Source organism: Myotis myotis, unplaced genomic scaffold (assembly GCF_014108235.1).
Source record: "Myotis myotis isolate mMyoMyo1 unplaced genomic scaffold, mMyoMyo1.p scaffold_m19_p_3, whole genome shotgun sequence".
Classification (NCBI taxonomy): domain Eukaryota; kingdom Metazoa; phylum Chordata; class Mammalia; order Chiroptera; family Vespertilionidae; genus Myotis; species Myotis myotis.
The window spans coordinates 186,923,420-186,942,689 of NW_023416335.1; the positions used below are offsets into that span (position 1 = coordinate 186,923,420).

The following is a 19,270-nucleotide window of genomic DNA, read 5'->3' on the forward strand; positions in this document are numbered from 1 at the left end:
CAGAGCAGGGCCCGGGGGGGGGGGGGGTGGCCCCACCCCCTGTCACACACAGAGCAGGGCCGATCAGGGGGTTGGGGCGCTGCCACTCTCACACTCAGGGCAGGGCCGATGGGGAGGTTATAGCTCTACCCCGTCACATACAGAGCAGGGCCCGGGGGGGGGGGGGGGGGGGGGCCCCACCCCCTGTCACACACAGAGCAGGGCCGATCAGGGTGTTTGGGCGCTGCCCCCTGTCACACTGATCCTGGTGCCGGGAGGCCTCGCGGCTCCGCTGATCCCGGTGCTGGGAGGCATATTACCCTTTTACTATATAGGGTAGAGGCCTGGTGCACGGGTGGGGCCCGCTCATTTGCCCTGAAGGGTGTCCGGGATCAGGGTGGGGGTCCCCACTGGGGTGCCTGGCCAGTCTGGGTGAGGGGCTGAGGGCTGTTTTCAGGCTGTGGGTGACTGAAGCTCCCAACTGCTCCTTTTTTTCTTTTTTCTTTTTTTATTCTGGGCCAGCTTTACCTTGAGGCTTGGCTCCAGCTCTTAGGCCTCCCGCAGCTGAAAGTAGGTTTCTGGCCTTTGCATACAATGTTGCGAATCTGCTGGCTGAAGTCCTGCAGTATTTGTTACAATGTTTCTTAAACTGCCGGCTCAGAGGCCTGCAGTGCAGGCGGGAATGTTGGTTTCCTCCATCACTGAAGCAAGCAAGCCTCATGTTAGTTTCAAGCTGCCTGGCTGCCGGCCGCCATCTTGGCTGACAGTTAATTTGCATATCTCGCTGGTTAGCCAATGAAAAGGGTAGCGGTCGTATGCCAATTACCATGTTTATCTTTTATTAGTGTAGATGCCATTTAACAAAGAAAAATCAACCAAAAAAATGAGCTCGCGTGTCACCTCTGACACGCGTGTCATAGGTTCTCCGTCACTGCTCTAGAAGGTGCCATTTGAGCTGAAATCTGGTAACAATAAAGACACCAAGTGGCTGGGAGTTAAAAGCAGATAGAACAGCTGAGAAAAATGTCCTTAAGTGGGTGGAACTGTGAGCAAGGCAGGGAGTGAGAAGAGATAAGACCTTCAACGTGGCAAGGTAATTATCACGTAGAGTAATGGTTCTCAAACTGTGGTCCATAGACCTGTTGGGTGAGGGTCCCAAGACATTTTAAGGGGTCAGCAAAGTCAAACTATTTTCATAAGAATACTAAAATGTTATTTGCCTTTTCCTCTTCCTTGACATTTGTGTTCACAATTGAAAAGCAATGGTGGGGTAAAACTATTATAACCTCAGCCACAAATCAAGGCAGTGGTGCCAAACTATTCTAGTAGTTATATTCTTCATTTGTAGGATGTTTGAGTTGGAGTCCAGGAAGAGATCAGGATTCATGATATAAAATTAAGTTCAATCACCATATAGAGATTATATAAAGCCATTATATATGAAGTCTCCTAGGAAAAAAGTGTAGACAGAGATGAGTAGCAGAATAAACGTCCCTCCCCACCCCCGCAAATATACTGCTTTAATATGATGATTATTTTGAGCTGCAGGCACTAGAACAACCACAAATGCAGGGAGAGGCTTTCTCTGAACTCCTCATATCTGCCTAAAAAAACTAGATCTCCCAGGGAGTTTCATTAACCAGGGAAAATTAACTCTTATCAAGGGAGAGGAGACTGGAAGTTGACACCACACCCAGATAAACTTTGTCACAGCTATAACACCTCCCATCTGTTCTTCTAAGAACCCATTTATCTTTCATAAAAATAATTTACTCTTCCCTAAGTGGTACACACTTCCCCTCCTCTTCCTGTTGAGATGGTATTTAACCCTGAATTCTAAGCCACCTCTTTATCTGGGTATCTCCCTTGTCTACATAAGGTATCCATGTTATTAAACTTCTGTTTATTTTTCTCTGTTAATCTGTCTTTTATGACAGGCGTCTCAGCCTAGAGCTCAGAGGGGAGAGGGATATTATTTCAGACCCTTCAGAAGCATAACCACCCTCCAGGGCCCATGATCTTGTGAACTATCCTGTATTCCAACCCTAGAGATTTCCCTGCCTTGCTTTCTCCCACCTTCATGTCATCTTCGGTACCTTCCCTCCTTAATTCCAAATGTATAAAAACAACTACCAACTGTCATTCTGGGAAGCATTTTTGAGATCTTGTGTCCAGCATGCTGTCCGTTTACCTCAACTAAACTCTTATAAAAATTCTCCACAGGTTTGGACATTCTTACGTTGACCATCTTCATCTGAGAACCTTTTGTAGAAACCCTTCAACTGGAGGAAAATTTGAAACTTACATTTCAACTGCTGTCATCTCTTCCTCCCTTCTTAAAGTTAAACTCAAAAGCACTAAACTCTAAAACTATTTTGTTATTCCCACCCTTCTTCTCTCAAGATCAAGTGCATAACCGGTTTTGTTTTGAAGTCTCCAGTTTTTCCTACGTGAGCCATGCAGAAAGTCCCCAAACAGAAGCACCTTGCACCCCCAGTGGCAGCTGTACAGCATGAGACACAGGGAAATTGACACCAGAAACTTCTGGATATGACTTCCTGCTTTTTCTCCTGACAGAATTCAAACCTCTTGCATCACTGTTATTATTCCTGCTAGTTTCATGTTTGTTACAATCCAACCTTGTAGCTTTCTCTCTAAATTTTTGTTAAGGACTCTCACTAACCTCCACGTTCGGTTCACAACTTCAGTATAATTCATCTTTCCTGATGAGTTTACAGCTCTGTACTTTGTTTTGTTGCCTTTTATTAACTTCTGCTTTTCTGGCAGCTGCCTTAATTTAAATCCTCTTGATTTTTATTTCACAGGGATGTTGTGGGTGCTATCTGTGAATGGGCTTGGCTTTCCCCCCCACTATTTTACATCATTACTTATTAGGGTATTTCCATCATCCCTATATCTCTGAGAGTTTAAAAGCTTATAAAGACGTTTGAGGCCTGAAAAAAAGTCTTGGCTCCAAAATACAAAACGATAACTACAAAGTCAATTTTTAAAAGAAAAGTGATATGTGTGGAACGTAGTTCCATTTAATACATGTCATATAATGTGTCTTTAGGCAGTTTTTGCAATTTTGAAGGACTAAGAAAACTTTTCTTCCCCTTGTCTTTTTATCAGTTTAATTCTAATCCTATTTTTTAGACATTTGTTCATCCTTCAAATAATTTTGCCACGTTTTAAGCATTTGAAAAATTAATTTTTTCTAACTTATACATAATGTGAAAAGGAATACCTCTACCAACTCTACATTTCAGAACTTTGTTTTTTTCTTTCAGATATATCTTACTGACACTATAAATATGTTTCAGACAATAAAGAAGTATATCTAAATAAACGTATTTTAAATTTTTTTTTCCTGTGGTAGATTCCAAATATTTGTGTTAGGGGTAATTTTTAAATTACATTTAGCCATATAATTATTTTTATTGAATTTATTAGTTAGTAAAATTATATAGGTTTCAGGTATATATAATTATTTCTTGAATGCAACTAAAATTTCTTCCACTATCATTCTTTTCTAAAATAGTAATATTAGCATATGCTTAAGTTTTTTCAGTTAAATTAATTTCAGTAAATAATCTCTCAATTAAAAAATTAGAAAAGACATACCTACTATACACTAAGGAAGGAGAAATCGATGCTGCTGTTTAGAGAATGGCATCAAGGAATAACAATAATTAACAGTTGTTGATCCGTTACTGGGTACCAGGAACTTTATAAGACCATTTTCTATTTTCATTAACCCCAACTTCCCCTCACGGGGATCTGCAAAGTTCATAGCAACAGGAGTAACTTAACTTTCACTTGCTGTTGCTCCTGTGAGCATATATTTCTAGAAGTTACTAGGCATGTCGAATAGTGTCCATTAAACCTGTTTGTACTGGGTACTGGTATGCGCCCACTGAGCATGAGGGTCTCCGGCAGGTTCTGCTCCCCGGAGGTACAATGTGTTAATATTCCGCAGCCCTACCCCTGCCCCCTGGGTGCTGCCACCGCGCCAGCAGGCCTTGGCACCACCGTGGAGGACCCTCACAGTGCCAGCGCAGGGTGTCAATCTTTGACCAAGTGGGGAACAATATCCCTCTCCTTAATGTGGTGAAACCTGTCAGAGGACTCGTAAGCAATGATGTCTACAACTTACTATTCCACTAAGTCCTTTATTGAGTTGTTCTTTCAGTTATTCCAGATCTTTTTCTCCCTTGAACTAAGACATGCATAGATGGGCTGGACTGGAGACAGATTTAAGTAATGGGGCGCTGAACTTCCACAGTGCAATGCTTGGCTTTTCCCTAAGAATGAATTGCCTCCAATGTGGCTCTTCAACTCCAGATAAGTGGATATCATTTGGGCAAATCCTATCCATCATCTGACACATCTACCCATGTCCAAACTCCAACAAGGCTGGCAGTGCAGGTTAATGGCTAGAATAGAAACTAAATTTATTTTAGAAATAAGAAAACTGAACATCAGCAAATTTAGGTCATCTACCCAAGTCCATATGCTTAGCAAACAGCTAAAATGAGATTCAAATCTAACTCCAAGTTTTGTGTGTTCTGTTTTTTGTTTAAGAATATCAAACTGCCTTCTGGAAACTCAAGCTCTTCTTTATCTCAAGATATACCATTCAGTTCTTTAATGCGTGCCCTGCCTTTCCAACTACCTGCTAAGGATGTTTCAATAAACAGCTCTGACTGACATTTACTCCATTCAGGAGGAGTTTGCACTCCAAGGAACTGATATCACTGTCCTCTTTCCTTCTTTCCCAAGCTATCGTTTTAATCTAGATAACTACAGTATGAGGAAGTAATCCTTCAGCCCTCCCAGGAGGAAAATAAAACAACAACAACACATACACACACAAGAGTAATATCTGGCTCAAGAAAACAGAGTCCATTTTTCAGGATTGAACTATCGGCCCCACTAACCACTCTTTTTTTTTTTTTTTTTTTTTTTTTTTTTTTTTTTTTTTTTTTTTTTTTTTTTTTTTTTTTTTTTAATTAAATCTTTATTGTTCAGATTATTACATTTGTTCCTCTTTTTTTTCCCCCCATAACTCCCCTCCTCCCAGTTCCCGCCCCACCCTCCGCCCTCACTCCCCACCCACTGTCCTCATCCATAGGTGCACGATTTTTGTCCAGTCTCTTCCCGCATCTCCCACACCCCTTTCCCCCCCAGGAATAGTCAGTCCATTCCCTTTCTATGTCCCTGATTCTATTATAATCAACAGTTCATTCTGTTCATCAGATTATTTATTCACTTGATTCTTAGATTCACTTGTTGATAGATGCATATTTGTTGTTCATAATTTGTATCTTTACCTTTTTCTTCCTCTTTCCCTTCTTAAAGGATACCTTTCAGCATTTCATATAATCCTGGTTTGGTGGTGATGAACTCCTTTAGCTTTTCCTTATCTGTGAAGCTCTTTATCTGACCTTCAATTCTGAATGATAGCTTTGCTGGATAAAGTAATCTTGGTTGTAGGTTCTTGGTATTCATCACTTTGAATATTTCTTGCCACTCCCTTCTGGCCTGCAAAGTTTCTGTTGAGAAATCAGCTGACAGTCGTATGGGTATTCCCTTGTAGGTAACTGAGTTTCTTTCTCTTGCTGTTTTTAAGATTCTCTCTTTATCTTTTGCTCTTGGCATTTTAATTATGATGTGTCTTGGTGTGGTCCTCTTTGGATTCCTTTTGTTTGGGGTTCTCCGCGCTTCTTGGACCTGTAAGTCCATTTCTTTCACCAGGTGGGGGAAGTTTTCTGTCATTATTTCTTCAAATAGGTTTTCAATATCTTGCTCTCTCTCATCTTCTGGCACCCCTATAATTCTGATGTTGGTACGCTTGAAGCTGTCCCAGAGGCTCCTTACACTATCCTCGCATTTTTGGATTCTTTTTTCATTTTGCTTTTCCGGTTGGGTGTTTTTTGCTTCCTCGCATTTCAAATCATTGACTTGATTCTTGCGCTCCTCTGGTCTGCTGTCGGGAGTCTGTATAATATTCGTTATTTCAGTCCGTGTATGCTTAATTTCTAGTTGGTTCCCCAATATAAGATCGAGGGTCTTATTAGTTTTCTTGTAGATCTCATTAAGTTTATCGACGGCTTCTAAACAGTTCTTGAGAGACCTTAAAAGTGTGGTTCTGAACTCTATATCTTCCATTGACAATTTTGTCCTGTTTCTTTGTCTCCGCATTTTGTTATGCTTCCTTGGTGCACCCCCTAGTGGTCTTTGTTCACAGTCTTATAGTTAAATCTTGATTGTTGTAGCTAATTCCAGGGAGGGTTTGACCTCCAGGCCAAGTGGCTATGAGAATCAGCTGTGTCAGCAGTGAGAGAACTTCTGTCCTCTAGGGAGGTGCTAATCTAGCCTTTGCCTGAGGCTATCCGGCAAATGCCTGTGTGCAGGGCTTGGGCGGGGCGGGTCGCACAGGATCAACAGGGTGGGCCGGAGAGAGCAGTTATGGCGGCTCTCAGTCCTGTCCCCAGGGTCTCTGCCTCTCTGAGTCCCAGCACCCGCTGCAAAGCTCAGAGAGAAAGCTGCACTCGCTCTGACCGAAGCCAGACAGTCCCGCTTCTCCCGTTTGAGTCTGGGTCCCTAAAGACTCGCCCGGATCTGGAGCTCAGAGTCTGCGACTCCCTCCCGATTGAAAACGCCAACCGCGCCCTCCGCCGCCAGCCCGCTCGCGCACTCCGCACCTCAGAATTTGACTTCAGCACTGCGCCTCCTCTGAGTGTCCGTACGCGTTTCTCTTTCCTCCTAGTTGTAGGACTTCCACTCAGGCAGCGTTCCTGTGGTTCTGGGTGATGTCCCTTCCGTTTTTTGGTTTCACTTTTGAAGTAGTTGTTCAAAGCAGCAAACTCCAGCGTTAACCTATGCCGCCATCTTGGTTCCCCACTAACCACTCTTTGACAACAGGGACTGTACTGACTGCCTGCTTCCTTCTGTTTCCAGAGCACAAGGAACTTTATTACAGCTGAGATACATGAGATACTACTGTCTCCAACCCATACTTCCCATCGTATCTAAACACAGCCACCTGGACAGAAGAGCGAGCCCAAGGATCACTAGGAAACTTAACAGATTTCCAGCGACCTCTGGCAAGTGCATGACCATCACCTCCCCCAGCTCTTCCTGAACACATAGGAATACTATACAAAAGGGACTGGGGAAGGAAGGAGAGGAAGACTTTGCTCAGGGATTAAATATCGTTTCTCTTGAGGAAGGGGAAGACTCCAGGAAATAGGTATCTTAAGGAAAAGAAACAAACCTGTTAGTTCGGAAGCATCCTAGATCTAGATATGCAGCCCTAGTCTACAACAGCGATTTGGGGTTAGTAGGGTCACCCTACTTTGTGCTCTAGATAAGATTACATTGAATCTCATTACATACTTGTACAAAGTCCAAAAATCCTCCCCAATATTCCTTCAAATCCTGAAGTCTTGTGTTGCCACGATCTCTCTGTCTTGAAACTCCTGCTTCTAGCCATCCCGTTCCTGTCTCCCCACCTCCTCTCCCCAACCCCCAATCTGACACAGACTGAGGATCTTTCCATACTTTCCACAAATTAGGCAAGTTGTATATGGCACAGACTTGACTGAATATTTGGGAAGAGTTGACCAGTTTCATCAGTTTTAAATTCCCAGTAGAATACAATTATGAAGGCAGAAATGTGTTCATTCATGTTATAACTCAGACGCTGAGAACAAGTAGAGGGCACTCAATAAATAGCTGTTGTACAGATGAAGTAAGGCATTCCTTCCTCAGGGAAAATACAAGCAACCTCGTATTGTTCTTAAAAGTCTTCAGCCCCCATCTCACCAGGCCTTTGTCACTGGCCATTTTTTCTACGTAGCTCCCAGCCTCTTGCCATCTTGGCACTTCTTTCCCTATTTCTCTTTCCACCTCTCCTCCTCACTCCCTCCTTCCTGATGGTCTCTGGGAACTTCAAATTTTCTTCATGTATATAAAGCAATTTATGTTTCTCTATGCCTAACTCAGAAGGTTTGCATATCCAAACCCATTTGAGTGCTCAGCAACACCAAAGCCTTTTAGTCACCTGACTATCTGGCATTAGGTGAAATCCAGTGTTTAAAAACAAACAAACAAAACAGTCAACTCAATCAAAACCCACTACTTCAGAATCAATAGTTTTTTGAAGCCACAGTAATATTTAAATATGTTTAATCATATTTAAGAGTCGAATGCAGAAATTTGATTGGTTGGAAAGCTAATTAAACTTCCAACGTGCTCAAATAGAATTACAAAAAGGCAAAATTGTGGGGATTTTAGTTTTTTTCACAGAGATACAGTCCACTGGAATCACCAACACTGGACAGTTGTTAGAGAATTTAGAGTCCTGACATAAGAGAAATCCGGGCATCCTTTACATAATCTTCTGTTATCCTTTCTTCCCAATTACAGATTTGTAGATGTGTAGAATATCACCACTACCAGCAATCGTAGCCTTGAATAGCCAGCCTTGTATCTCCACGAATAACAAGTTTCAAATGACAAGGGATAATAAATAAATAATAATTAATAAGTAAATAATAAATTATTTAATAAATAATAAATAAATAATAATAACTAATAATAAATCTTTCCACATTGCTCTAGCCGGTTTTGCTCAGTGGATAGACCCTCCGCCTGCAGACTGAAAGGACTGAAAGGTACCAGGTTCGATTCTGGTCAAAGGCACAGGCAGGGATTGTGGGCTTGGTCCCCAGTAGGGGGCGTGCAAGAGGCAGCCAATCAATGATTCTCTCTCATCATTGGTGTTTCTATTTCTTTCTGCCTCTCCCTTCCTTTCTGAAATCAATTTAAAAAAAAAAATCATTCGATGTATTTCCTGCCAATTCAAGTACCTCGATGGTGAAGTACTCTAGGTTACTGTGTCGTGTACAGCAGCAGTCACGCCCACACGTCCATGGCTGGCTATCCTAGATTTCAGGTGTGAATAAAGTGCCCACCGGAAACTAGTTCTCTACTGACAGGAAACCTGAGCTCCTCCCAGCCCTACTGCCAGCCAATTCTGCTGAAGCTCAAAAAAGCAAGGTAGAGAAAGGACTAGTCAGACACCCGGTGAGATCCCACTGCCTACCCCCTCGAACTGCGTTTCAAACTGGTGGGACCATCTTGGTTTTTGTGTTCCACTGGTTGCTGCAGCTCCTTCATTGTACTCCAAAGCTCTCCCACAGCTATTTTTATCAGTGAGTGATGGTTAATTTATTCTTTTTGTGGAGGGATGAAGGCTGGGACCTCCTAGTCCTCCATCTTGTTGATGTCACTCACTTTAGAACATACATTTTGCCACAAGTGGTCATCAAATCAATGACGCAAACAATGGCATTATTTGATCAGTCATATCACACTTGTGACTCTATTCCCAAAACCCTGTTTAGATCCAGGTCCTCTTCCCAAACTCCATGGCGACTATTCTCACACTTGCACAGTCTCCTTAAAATCAGCATGTCCACAAACAGAAGTCATGCTCTTCTCCCTCAAAGCTGCTCCTTTCGCGGAATTCTAGAACGTAGTCCACAGTTTTCCCATCTACACAGCTGAGCATATCGGCGGTCACCATTGACTCCTCTCTGACTCGAATGCCCCAAATCTAATACAATATCAGTCTAACCCATTTTACCTTATAGCTGTCTCTTGATCCCATCTCCGCTGCCACTTCCCTCATCCAGACCTCCTTTACTTCTGAATTGGACCATAGAAACAGCCTCCTGATTTGTTCCATGTCCCCACTCCTGCCTCTCTCCAAGTTAATCCTCCCTTAGCAGCCTAAGACCTCTTCAAGACCACTTTACAAATTTCATCTGATCACATCCTTGTCTTGATTCTTATCCTTAAGTTCCAAATTCTTAATGGCTTACAGGAAACCCCATGGCCTACCCGGCTACTCCTCTGGCATCTTTTACTGCCACTGGACTCATACCTCTCTCCATGCCAGCCATTCTGCACCTCTTTCAGTTCTTCAAACATCCATACCACTTCCCATATCTGGGCCTTTGCACAAGCTGTCTCCCTCCCTCACATGCCCTCTTTTGCATTCCTATGGATCCTGCAGGGTTCAACTTAAAGAATGCTTTCCAAGGAACGCTTCCTTGACTTCCTAGAATAGATTAGGTTAATCTGTCATATGCTCCCACAACATTTTGCACTTTTTTCATTGTTCAATTTATTCTTAAGTATTTGTTTAATGTTTATCTGCCCTCCTAGAATGCATGTATCATAAGGACATTAATGCACCCATATCATTCATATCTGTATGCCCAGTGTTTTGCCAATACCCAACACATAGTCAGGTCTCAATAAATAATTGCCAACTGAGTGGTTGAAAAACAGTTCTTCCTAGTTAAGGATTCAGTTTCAATGCACAGTTATAATCTAAACACTAGCAGTCCATCATATTTGTGCTTTTGTTAAGCCTTTTGACTTTTTTTTTCCACATTACAAAACGTTTTATGTACATACTATACTTCCCTCTTCCAATGATGTGTCATAAATTGATGTATTTTTATTGGGTGAGGCCCAGGTAATCTCCGTTTATAACTCTGACCTTTCTGTGAGCAAACACAAAAAGTGAACTTTGGTTTATCTCCTACCATAATGTAGCTGCTTATTACTGGCGAGCAGGCTGTATTCCATGGCTCATGTGACCAGTGGGGTCTGACCAGAAAGAAATGTGCGGCAGAGCAGACCGAGGGACCTAGCTAGAGGCTGTCCAGCCGGAGCTCCTGTCTCCCTAAAAGCCCAGAGTAAAGCAACTGAGCACAAGGAGTATGGTTCTGAGGTGAGCGAGGTCATGAAGAAACCACTGTTGGGCTTGACTCTGTGGTTACTGCTCCTCTGTCCAGGGCTGATGTGTCTCAACAACGAGGTGATTCAGAAATGCAACAATGGCACCTACGAGATCAGCGTCCTGATAATGAAAAACTCAGCCTTCCCAGAGCCCCCGGTAAAGCTGGAAAGTGCAGTGAGACAGGGAGTGAAAATCGTGAATCGGCATCTGAAGGATTATGGTAAGAATATGGTAACAGAATCCTCCTCCTCCCTGTTACAACCTCTGGGATCAAAGGGTTGCTAAGTGAAGATCTTGTGTTCTTTGCCTGATCACCAACCTTTCCTAAGGGCCTGTCCCACAACCCCTTTTTATTTCAAGGCAGTAGATTCTCAGACAGAAGGATTTGAGTCCGACCACATTTAATAATTCCCTGTTGTAAGATATTATGTTATTTTTACTGTTGCATAATTGTTTTTAAAAGACTACGCCAAGCCTTTTCATGTATATAGTTGTTTTGGGTTTTTTTTTTTATTCTTTGAGACTAGATTGCTAGACTTCACTCATTATCTACCTTGCTCTGGGGATGGCCTGACTCAGGGGATGCCAGGTGTTCGCAGCAGTGAAATGCCCCAGATAGCATTTCAATAAAAACTGGATTTATTTCTCATTTTCGGAGAGGCGTCATGTTTCCTCCTGCAACTGCTCAGGAACAAAATTTGGTCTGGACCTGAGATTTCCTAGGGTTTCCAGTCAAGAAGATGAATTAGGGAGTAAAATTCATATAGATGCTGAATTTTTTTCTGGGATTTTTAATTCACCTGTTCACTCTTTACTTCTCTGGTGGCTATTATAATAAAACATAGTTAATATAATAAATTTCCAATAGAATTTAGTGTTGCAGTTCTTCATTGTATCTTTTAATTATTAAAATAAACTTTATAACATTAGATAAAATATGTAGAATAAAATATTAGGTAAAATATGAGGAAAAAATCACCACTGATCATTTCTAGCAGCCTGGATATTTATATGCTTCTCAGTTTCTTGTTTTTAAGAACATGTTTGGGATCACATAGGAACAATTTTTTTAGCCTTCTGATTTCACTTTACATCATTCTAAAAGTAACTTTCCTATAACTGCATAATCTTCATAGCATCCCAAGAATAGATGTGTAATATCCTTTGGAGTAGATATTCTCCCAAATCATCCTATATAATAAAGAGCTAATATGCTAATTAGACCGAACAGCAGAACAACTGTCCAGACGACCTTCCGGGCAACCTTCCTGACGAAGCAGGGGGTGGGAGGGCTGGCCGAGGCAGCTGGGGCTGTGAGGGCTGACAAGGCAGGCAGGGCTGTGAGGCCCAAGCCCCTTCCATGAACTCTGTGCATCCGGCCTTTAGTTTAATAATAATGTAAGATATTTTATTATTTTTAATTTTGCATAATTATTTTAAAAGACTACACTAAACATTTTCATGTATATAGTTTTTTTTTTTCCATTCTTTGAGACTAGATTGCTGGAAGTATAATTACTGAGTCAATGCAATTTGATGCATCTCAATGGTTATTGATGGTTTTGAGGAGGGTATATCTTAATCTTCTCTATTCAAAATTGTCTGGTAAAAATACCAACAGATATTATACATATGTGTAAAAAGTTCTTTTTCTCTGCAATATACGTTTCTTCAATCCAGTCTGAGGCTGGATTCAGATATAAATAGAGAAACTAAGAGGTCATTTCATAAAATTCCCTATTTACTGAGGCAGTGTGTAGTAATGGGAAGAACATTTTATTTAAAGTCTGAGGACCTGGATTGGAGTCTCTTTCTCAGAGCTTTCTCTCTGTGTGATCCTGGATGAGTGATTTATCTTCTTCTCTCCGAGCCTTGTTTTCCTTGTTTACTGAATACCTCTCCTGTGCTGGGTAAGATATGTAACCTTTATAATCACAGCTCTGTTAGACTGTCATTGTTGACACTTTCACAATGGAGGTTTAATAACTTTGCTTAAGTCATACAGATTGTCTGTTTGAAATGAGTTTCACACTCATATCCGTCTAATTCCAAAGAGTGAATCTTGCCGCTGTAAGATCTTTACCCACCACGAACTTTCTCATTAAAACAAGGCAGTGCAGCCCTAGCCAGTTTGGCTCAGTGGATAGAACGTTAGTTGGCGGACTGAAGGGTCCCAGGTTTGATTCCAGTCAAGGGCATGTACCTTACTTTCAGGCTCCATTCCTGGTTGGGGTGCGTGCAGGAGGCAACCAATCAATGTGTCTCTTTCAATACATGTTTGTCTCTCTCACCCCCTCCCTTCCACTCTCTCTAAAAAATCAATGGAAAAATATCCTTTGTGAGGACTAACAAAATAAAACAAACAAACAAAAACAAGACAGTGGAACACTGTGGTTAGAAGTAGAGATTTGAAATCAAACAGGTCTTGGTTCATATTCTTGCCTTTTATGCAACCATTTATCACCAGTGACCTCAAGCAAATTATTTAAGTTTTCTGAGCCTCATTCCCTCACCTATAAAATTGCAATAGATAGCAGTTACCTCATATGGCTATGGTGTGAATTAAATGAGAAAATTCATATAAATTATGCAATACACTGACTGAAAATAATAAGAATTCAGCAAGTGGCAGTTGTTTTTATTATTGTTACTTACTCTTTTTTTTAAAAAAAATCTTCACCTGAGGGCATGCTTAGAGAGAAAGGAGAGTGCAGAAGGGAAAGAGAGAGAGAGAGAGAGAAACATCAATGTGAGAGAGAGACATTGATCAGTTGCGGGCAACCTTTCCCAGCACAGGACAATGTCCAATGAACTGAATGACTCTGGCAGGGGTACATATTGTTGTTCTTGAAAATGTTAATGTTGTAGTTGTTGCTAGGCTATTGCTGATATTAGGAGAACAAGTTACCAGTCATATGAAATAAACAGTAAAGTTTATTGGTAAGATATTAATCTCTGAACTCATATAACCTGAATTTGAATTCCTGCTCCATCATTTACTAATGAGTTATTTTTTCTCTCGAAGTTTCACTCATCTCATTTGTAAAACAGAGTTGTTAATGGTGAGGTTGTAAAATAGATTAAATGAGTGTAAAATTTTAGGGGGAAGGAAGAATAAACAATGATGGCCGAATTCTTGCACTTGATGATGCATTTTGTTGGATGAGTGTTGATGTATAATAAACTCAACAAGTGCAAGTTGTGAGGAAAAGATAGGTTCATGTTTTAAACATATTGAGCATTATTATTTGGAAAAAAATCTAATACAATATAATGAAGAGCTAAATAGAAGAAATTCAAATGTTGTGGGTGATGTGTAAATGGAAGAGTGCAATATTTCCTCCTAGTACTTAGAAAACCTTTGTGCATTTGAAGAATAGGTAGGATTTGATGAAAAAAGATTGCTTCAACCTTAGGACATTAACTAATCAAGTGTGTATGTTCCATAGCTAAATGCACCAGGCCCATGTGCTGTCATGCCCTAGACTCAGACACTATATGCAGATTCACTTTGGTACAACCCCATTCTGAAAGCCTGGATAGGAGATAGAGGGTTCTGAGATCACCCTGAATTTTATTGCATTCCACTCATTCTCCCAGGACTGAGCTTCCATGGTATGGTGAGAGAGCAGGCCAGAGAGGAATGAAAAATAGTGCTTGGGGTAATTGCTTATTTTAAAAGTTAAGCTTTGAATTGTCATTCCATAGACGTCTTTCCCTTGTCTGAAAAATGTTCAGTATATTCTTGAGAGATCATTTGGAATTTACGGTGATCAAAGGGATAAAAAAACAAAAATAGTTCACATAACCATAAAATATTGAGAAGTAGCACCATACTACAGTATGTTCTATAGAAGTAGCTCTCAAACTTTTTGGTCTCAAGACCTCTTTACACTCTGAAAAATAATGGTGAAATCTGAAGAGCTTTGTTTATGCAGTTACATTTATCAGCAGGTACTGTTCTGGAACTTAAAGCAGAAATGTTTTATTTTTATGTTTTTATTCTTTTTAAATTTTATTTTATTTATTTATTTTTAAATATATTTTATTGATTTTTTACAGAGAGGAAGGGAGAGGGATAGAGAGTTAGAAACATCGATGAGAGAGAAACATCAATCAGCTGCCTCCTGCACACTCCCTACCGAGGATGTGCCCGCAACCAAGGTACATGCCCTTGACCGGAATTGAACCTGGGACCCTCGAGTCTGCAGGCTGACGCTCTATCCACTGAACCAAACTGGTTAGGGCTAAATTTTATTTTATTATCACTTTTTCTTAATCATCACCTGGGGATATTTTTAAATTTATTTTATTTATTAAATTTATTGGGATGACATTGGTCAACATGAACATATAGGTTTCGGGTATGAGTTGCTAGGTTACAAGATCTGTGTATTGCACCCTGTGCCCACCACCCACAGTCAGATCTTCTCCTGTCACCTTATATTAGGACTCCCTTCTCCTCACACCCCATTCCCTCTGGCAATCACCACACTGCTGTTTGTGTTCATGAGTTTCAGTTTTATATTCCACATATGAGTGAAATTATATAGTTCTTAGCTTTTTCTGGCTGACTTATTTCACTTAGCATAATGTTCTCAAGGTCCATCCATGTTGTTGAAAATGGTAGTAATTCATTCTTTCTTATGGAGGGCTAGTATTCCATTGTGTACATGCACCACATCCTCTTTATCTAATCTGCTATAGTGGGACACTTTGGTTGTTTTCATGTCTAGGCCACTGTGAATAATGCTGCAACGAACATAGGGGCACATATATCTTTGGGAATACATGATTTCGAGTTTTTCGGGTATATACCCAGGAGAAGAATTGCTGGGTCATATGATAGCTCTATTCTTAATTTTTTGAGGAATAGCCAGATTGCTTTCCATAGTGGTTGTACCAGTCTACATTCCCACCAGCAGTGATGAGTTTCCTTGTTTCCACAACCTCTCCAACACTTGTTATTGCTTGTCTTATTGATAATGGCCACTCTAACAGGTCTGAGATGGTATCTCATTATAGTTTTTATTTGCATTTCCCTAGTTGCCAGTGAGATTGAACAGTTTTTCATATATCTATTGGCTATTTATATGTCTTCTTGAGAGCAGTGTATTTTCAGGTTCTCTGCCCACTTTTTGATTGGGTTGTTTGTTTGTTTGGTGTTGAGATTTATGAGTTCTTTATATATTTTGGAAATTAAACCTTTGTCAGAGCTACTGTTTGCAAATATCATTTTCCATCTGGTTGGCTGCCTCTTTGCTTTGTTGTCAGTTTCTTTTGCTGTTTAGGAGCTTTTTCGTTTGATATAGTTCCATTCATTTATTTTTTGCCTTTATTTTCCTTGCTTTTTGGGTCAAGTTCATAAAATGTTCTCCATGACCAAGGTCCATAAGTTTGGTCCCTATATTTTCTTTTATGTAACCTATTGTTTCAAGTCTTATACTAGGTCTTTGATCCATTTTGAATTAATTTTTATACATGGGGACAAACTGTAATCCAGTTTCATTTGTTTGCATGTGGCTTTCCAGTTTTCCCAGCACCATTTATTGAAGAGACTATCTTTACTCTAGCGTGTGTTTATGACTCCTTTGTAAAAAATTATCTGTCCATATGCATGTGTTTTTATAGCTGGGCTCTCTATTTTGTTCCACTGATCTGTGTATCTGTTTCTCTGCCAATACGATGATGTTTTGATTATTGCACCTCAAAATAGAAATGTTTTAAATATTTGCTTATCAATTCATTTAAATAACAACTATAGATACTTTATCAGTTAACATAGATAATATTTCTTAGTAAGGAAACCTATATTTATCAAAACAAAAAAATAAAAGTAAGTGGGAAAGTGGTTTTGATTTACATTTTTGTAAATCTTTAATGTCAGGCTTCATAGATTATGGCTGGATTTTCATATCTGCTTCTGCACTTAATCTATATATATAAAAGGCTAAACAACCATCCAACCATCCAACCGGTAGCTATGATGCACAATGACCACCAAGGGGCAGATGCTCCAACCAGTAGCTATGACACACAGTGACCACCAGGGGGCAGACGCTCAATGCAGGAGCTGCCGAGCTGCGGTGACTTGGCAGCGGCAGTTCTCGGGTGACGCACCCTAGAACCAGAGTGGAGGGAACCCAATTCCAGGATGTGTCACCCGAGAACCGCCCTCTCGCAATCCAGTACCCCTCAGGGGATGTCGGAGAGCTGGTTTCGGCCCGATCCCTGCAGCCCAGGCTGAGGGACCCCACCTTCCAGAGGGACCCCTGCTCACTCAGTAGACACCCTTTGAGCCATGGTGCCACCCAGGTGCAGCCTTCCAGGGAGGGACCGCGAGAGATTGGCTTCAGGGCATGCCTAGCCTATCTTGCCCAGTCCTGCCCCACCAGCCACCTTCTAATTAATTTCCTTTCCATGTGCATGAATCCATGCACCAGGGCACTAGTGTCTTATAATAATACATATTACGTAGTCTCTGGAAACCTCTCACTATATAATCAAGAATGAAGGGGAGTGGGGGGAAAAAGCAAAAAATGTCTTAATATAATTATGCAAATAGTTTTGACTCCCTGGACCTCCTGAAAGAGTCTCCAGGTACCTCAGGAGTCAATGGCCCCACACTTTGAGAACTACTTTTCTACAGCAGAATCTGGAATCAGTGTCATTGTTTCAAAACCCAGCTTCACTTCTTATGCAAATTAATTAACGTCTATGGACCTCTGTCTTTTCATTTTTAAATTAGGAAGGTAAATTATTAATTAACCTCATAGGATTCAGGAGAGAATTTAGTGAAAGAATGCATGCAAAAATCCATAGCCCAACGCTAGGCATATAATAACAGAGATCATCCAGTTCTAATCTATGAATAAATGGGTGAGAAACTGGGGCCCCAGAGGCAAAATCACTTGTACAAGATCACACTCAATAGACATCGGTTCCCCTTCTCCCAGACCCTGTACAGTAAAAGCCTGGATTTTGCCATGCCCATCATGGGCTGCCTTGAACCTAGGATTTTTGAGTGGATCATCTTTAGTGTCCCTCATAGCAACAGGTAGTTGAGGTGTAAGAGCTGTCTTATACATTAACAGGGAAAGTGTGGCTATCTTCCCAATGCCCCGTTTTCATCATGTGACTGTGCACTGGCCTCCATTTCCTGACTCCTCTTGCTACTTTCCTAGACTTTCTCCACCCCAAATTTCTACTCCTCCCCACATGCGTTCTCCCATTCCACGAGGTCCACCACAGCCTCACTCAGACTATTCTCCTGGCTTCATGTGCCTTGTATTCTCCCTATTTTTATGAGAATCAATAAGATAAAAGGTATAAAGGGCTGGCACATGGGTCACTGACCCTGCATCTTCCATTAACTTTCTCTGACTGGTCTTATTACACTGACCTCTCCTATTTGGTATGAACAAAATGCTGTCATCTCTTATTTAGATATCTTACTAAACAAAGTATAGTAGCAGAATAAGTATCCTTGTCCTGGCCAGTGTGGCTCAGTTGGTTGAGTGGCATCCCATGCACCCAAAGTTCTACCATCCCATTCCCCCTCAATGCACATGCCCAGGTTGTGAATTCGATCCCCAGTCAGGGTTCATGCAGGAGGCAACCAATGGCTGCTTCTCTCCCACAGTGGTGTCTCTCTTTCTCTGCCCCTCTCCCTTCCTCTATAAATAAATAAATAAATAAATAAATAAATAAATAAATAAATAAATAAATATTCTTGCATTAACAACAACAACTAAAAAGGCAAGAGATAAAATGCTTCCTAGTTGTAGAAATATTTCTGAGGTGTCTGTAGAAGAGCAAAGACGTTTCCATTTTCTAAAAGAACAAATCTATATCTCTTAAAATATTCTAATTTGGATGTTCAGAAGAACAATAACTTCTATTGCTGGTATTCTCTTTTAAAGGAATTAAAAATTATAACATTTGACAAACCTGGTTTTAATGTCATTTTACATGTGAATGAATCAAGTAGAGAAATTAAAATGGCTTGTGCAAGAACACATAGAAAGTCACTCATACTGCCAGACTAGCAACTGAGGTTTCCAGGGTTCCTAAATAAGAGCTTCACAAAATGACAGATATCTCTGCTTAGGTATCAGGGATTTGTCCTGAATATTTTTAAAAATATATTTTATTGATTTTTTAAAGAGAGGAAGGAAGAGGGATAGAGAATTAGAAACATTGATGAGAGAGAAACATCAATTAGCTGCCTCCTGCACACTCCCTACTGGGGATGTGCCTGCAACCAAGGTACATGCCCTTGACCGGAATCAAACCTGGGACCCTTGAGTCCACAGACTGACGCTCTATCCACTGAGCCAAACTGGTTAGGGCCTGAATATTTTTTTTATTGGAAGGAAAACAAAATGCAAGAGAAAGAGTTTGGTCAAATGGTTCTGCTCTCTCTTTATTGTCTTCCAAAATGTGATGCCTAGCAATACCCAGATATAT

General features: G+C 40.8%; 1 protein-coding gene across 4 annotated transcripts in view; it reads left to right on the forward strand.

The window, feature by feature from the left end:
- The window catches only part of GUCY2C (guanylate cyclase 2C), a 91,062-nt gene that overhangs the window by 7,504 nt on the left and 64,288 nt on the right, over positions 1–19,270 (forward strand). For 3 of the 4 annotated variants that reach the window (XR_004965670.1, XM_036296605.1, XM_036296604.1), the window contains exon 1: positions 8,772–11,021. Coding sequence is in view for 3 of the 4 variants with exons in the window: in XM_036296605.1 (XP_036152498.1) it covers positions 10,805–11,021 (217 nt within the window). In the remaining variant the exon portion in view is untranslated. Of the gene's footprint in view, positions 1–8,771; positions 11,022–19,270 lie in introns of those variants that run through there. The other variant, XM_036296606.1, reaches the window with a different exon arrangement.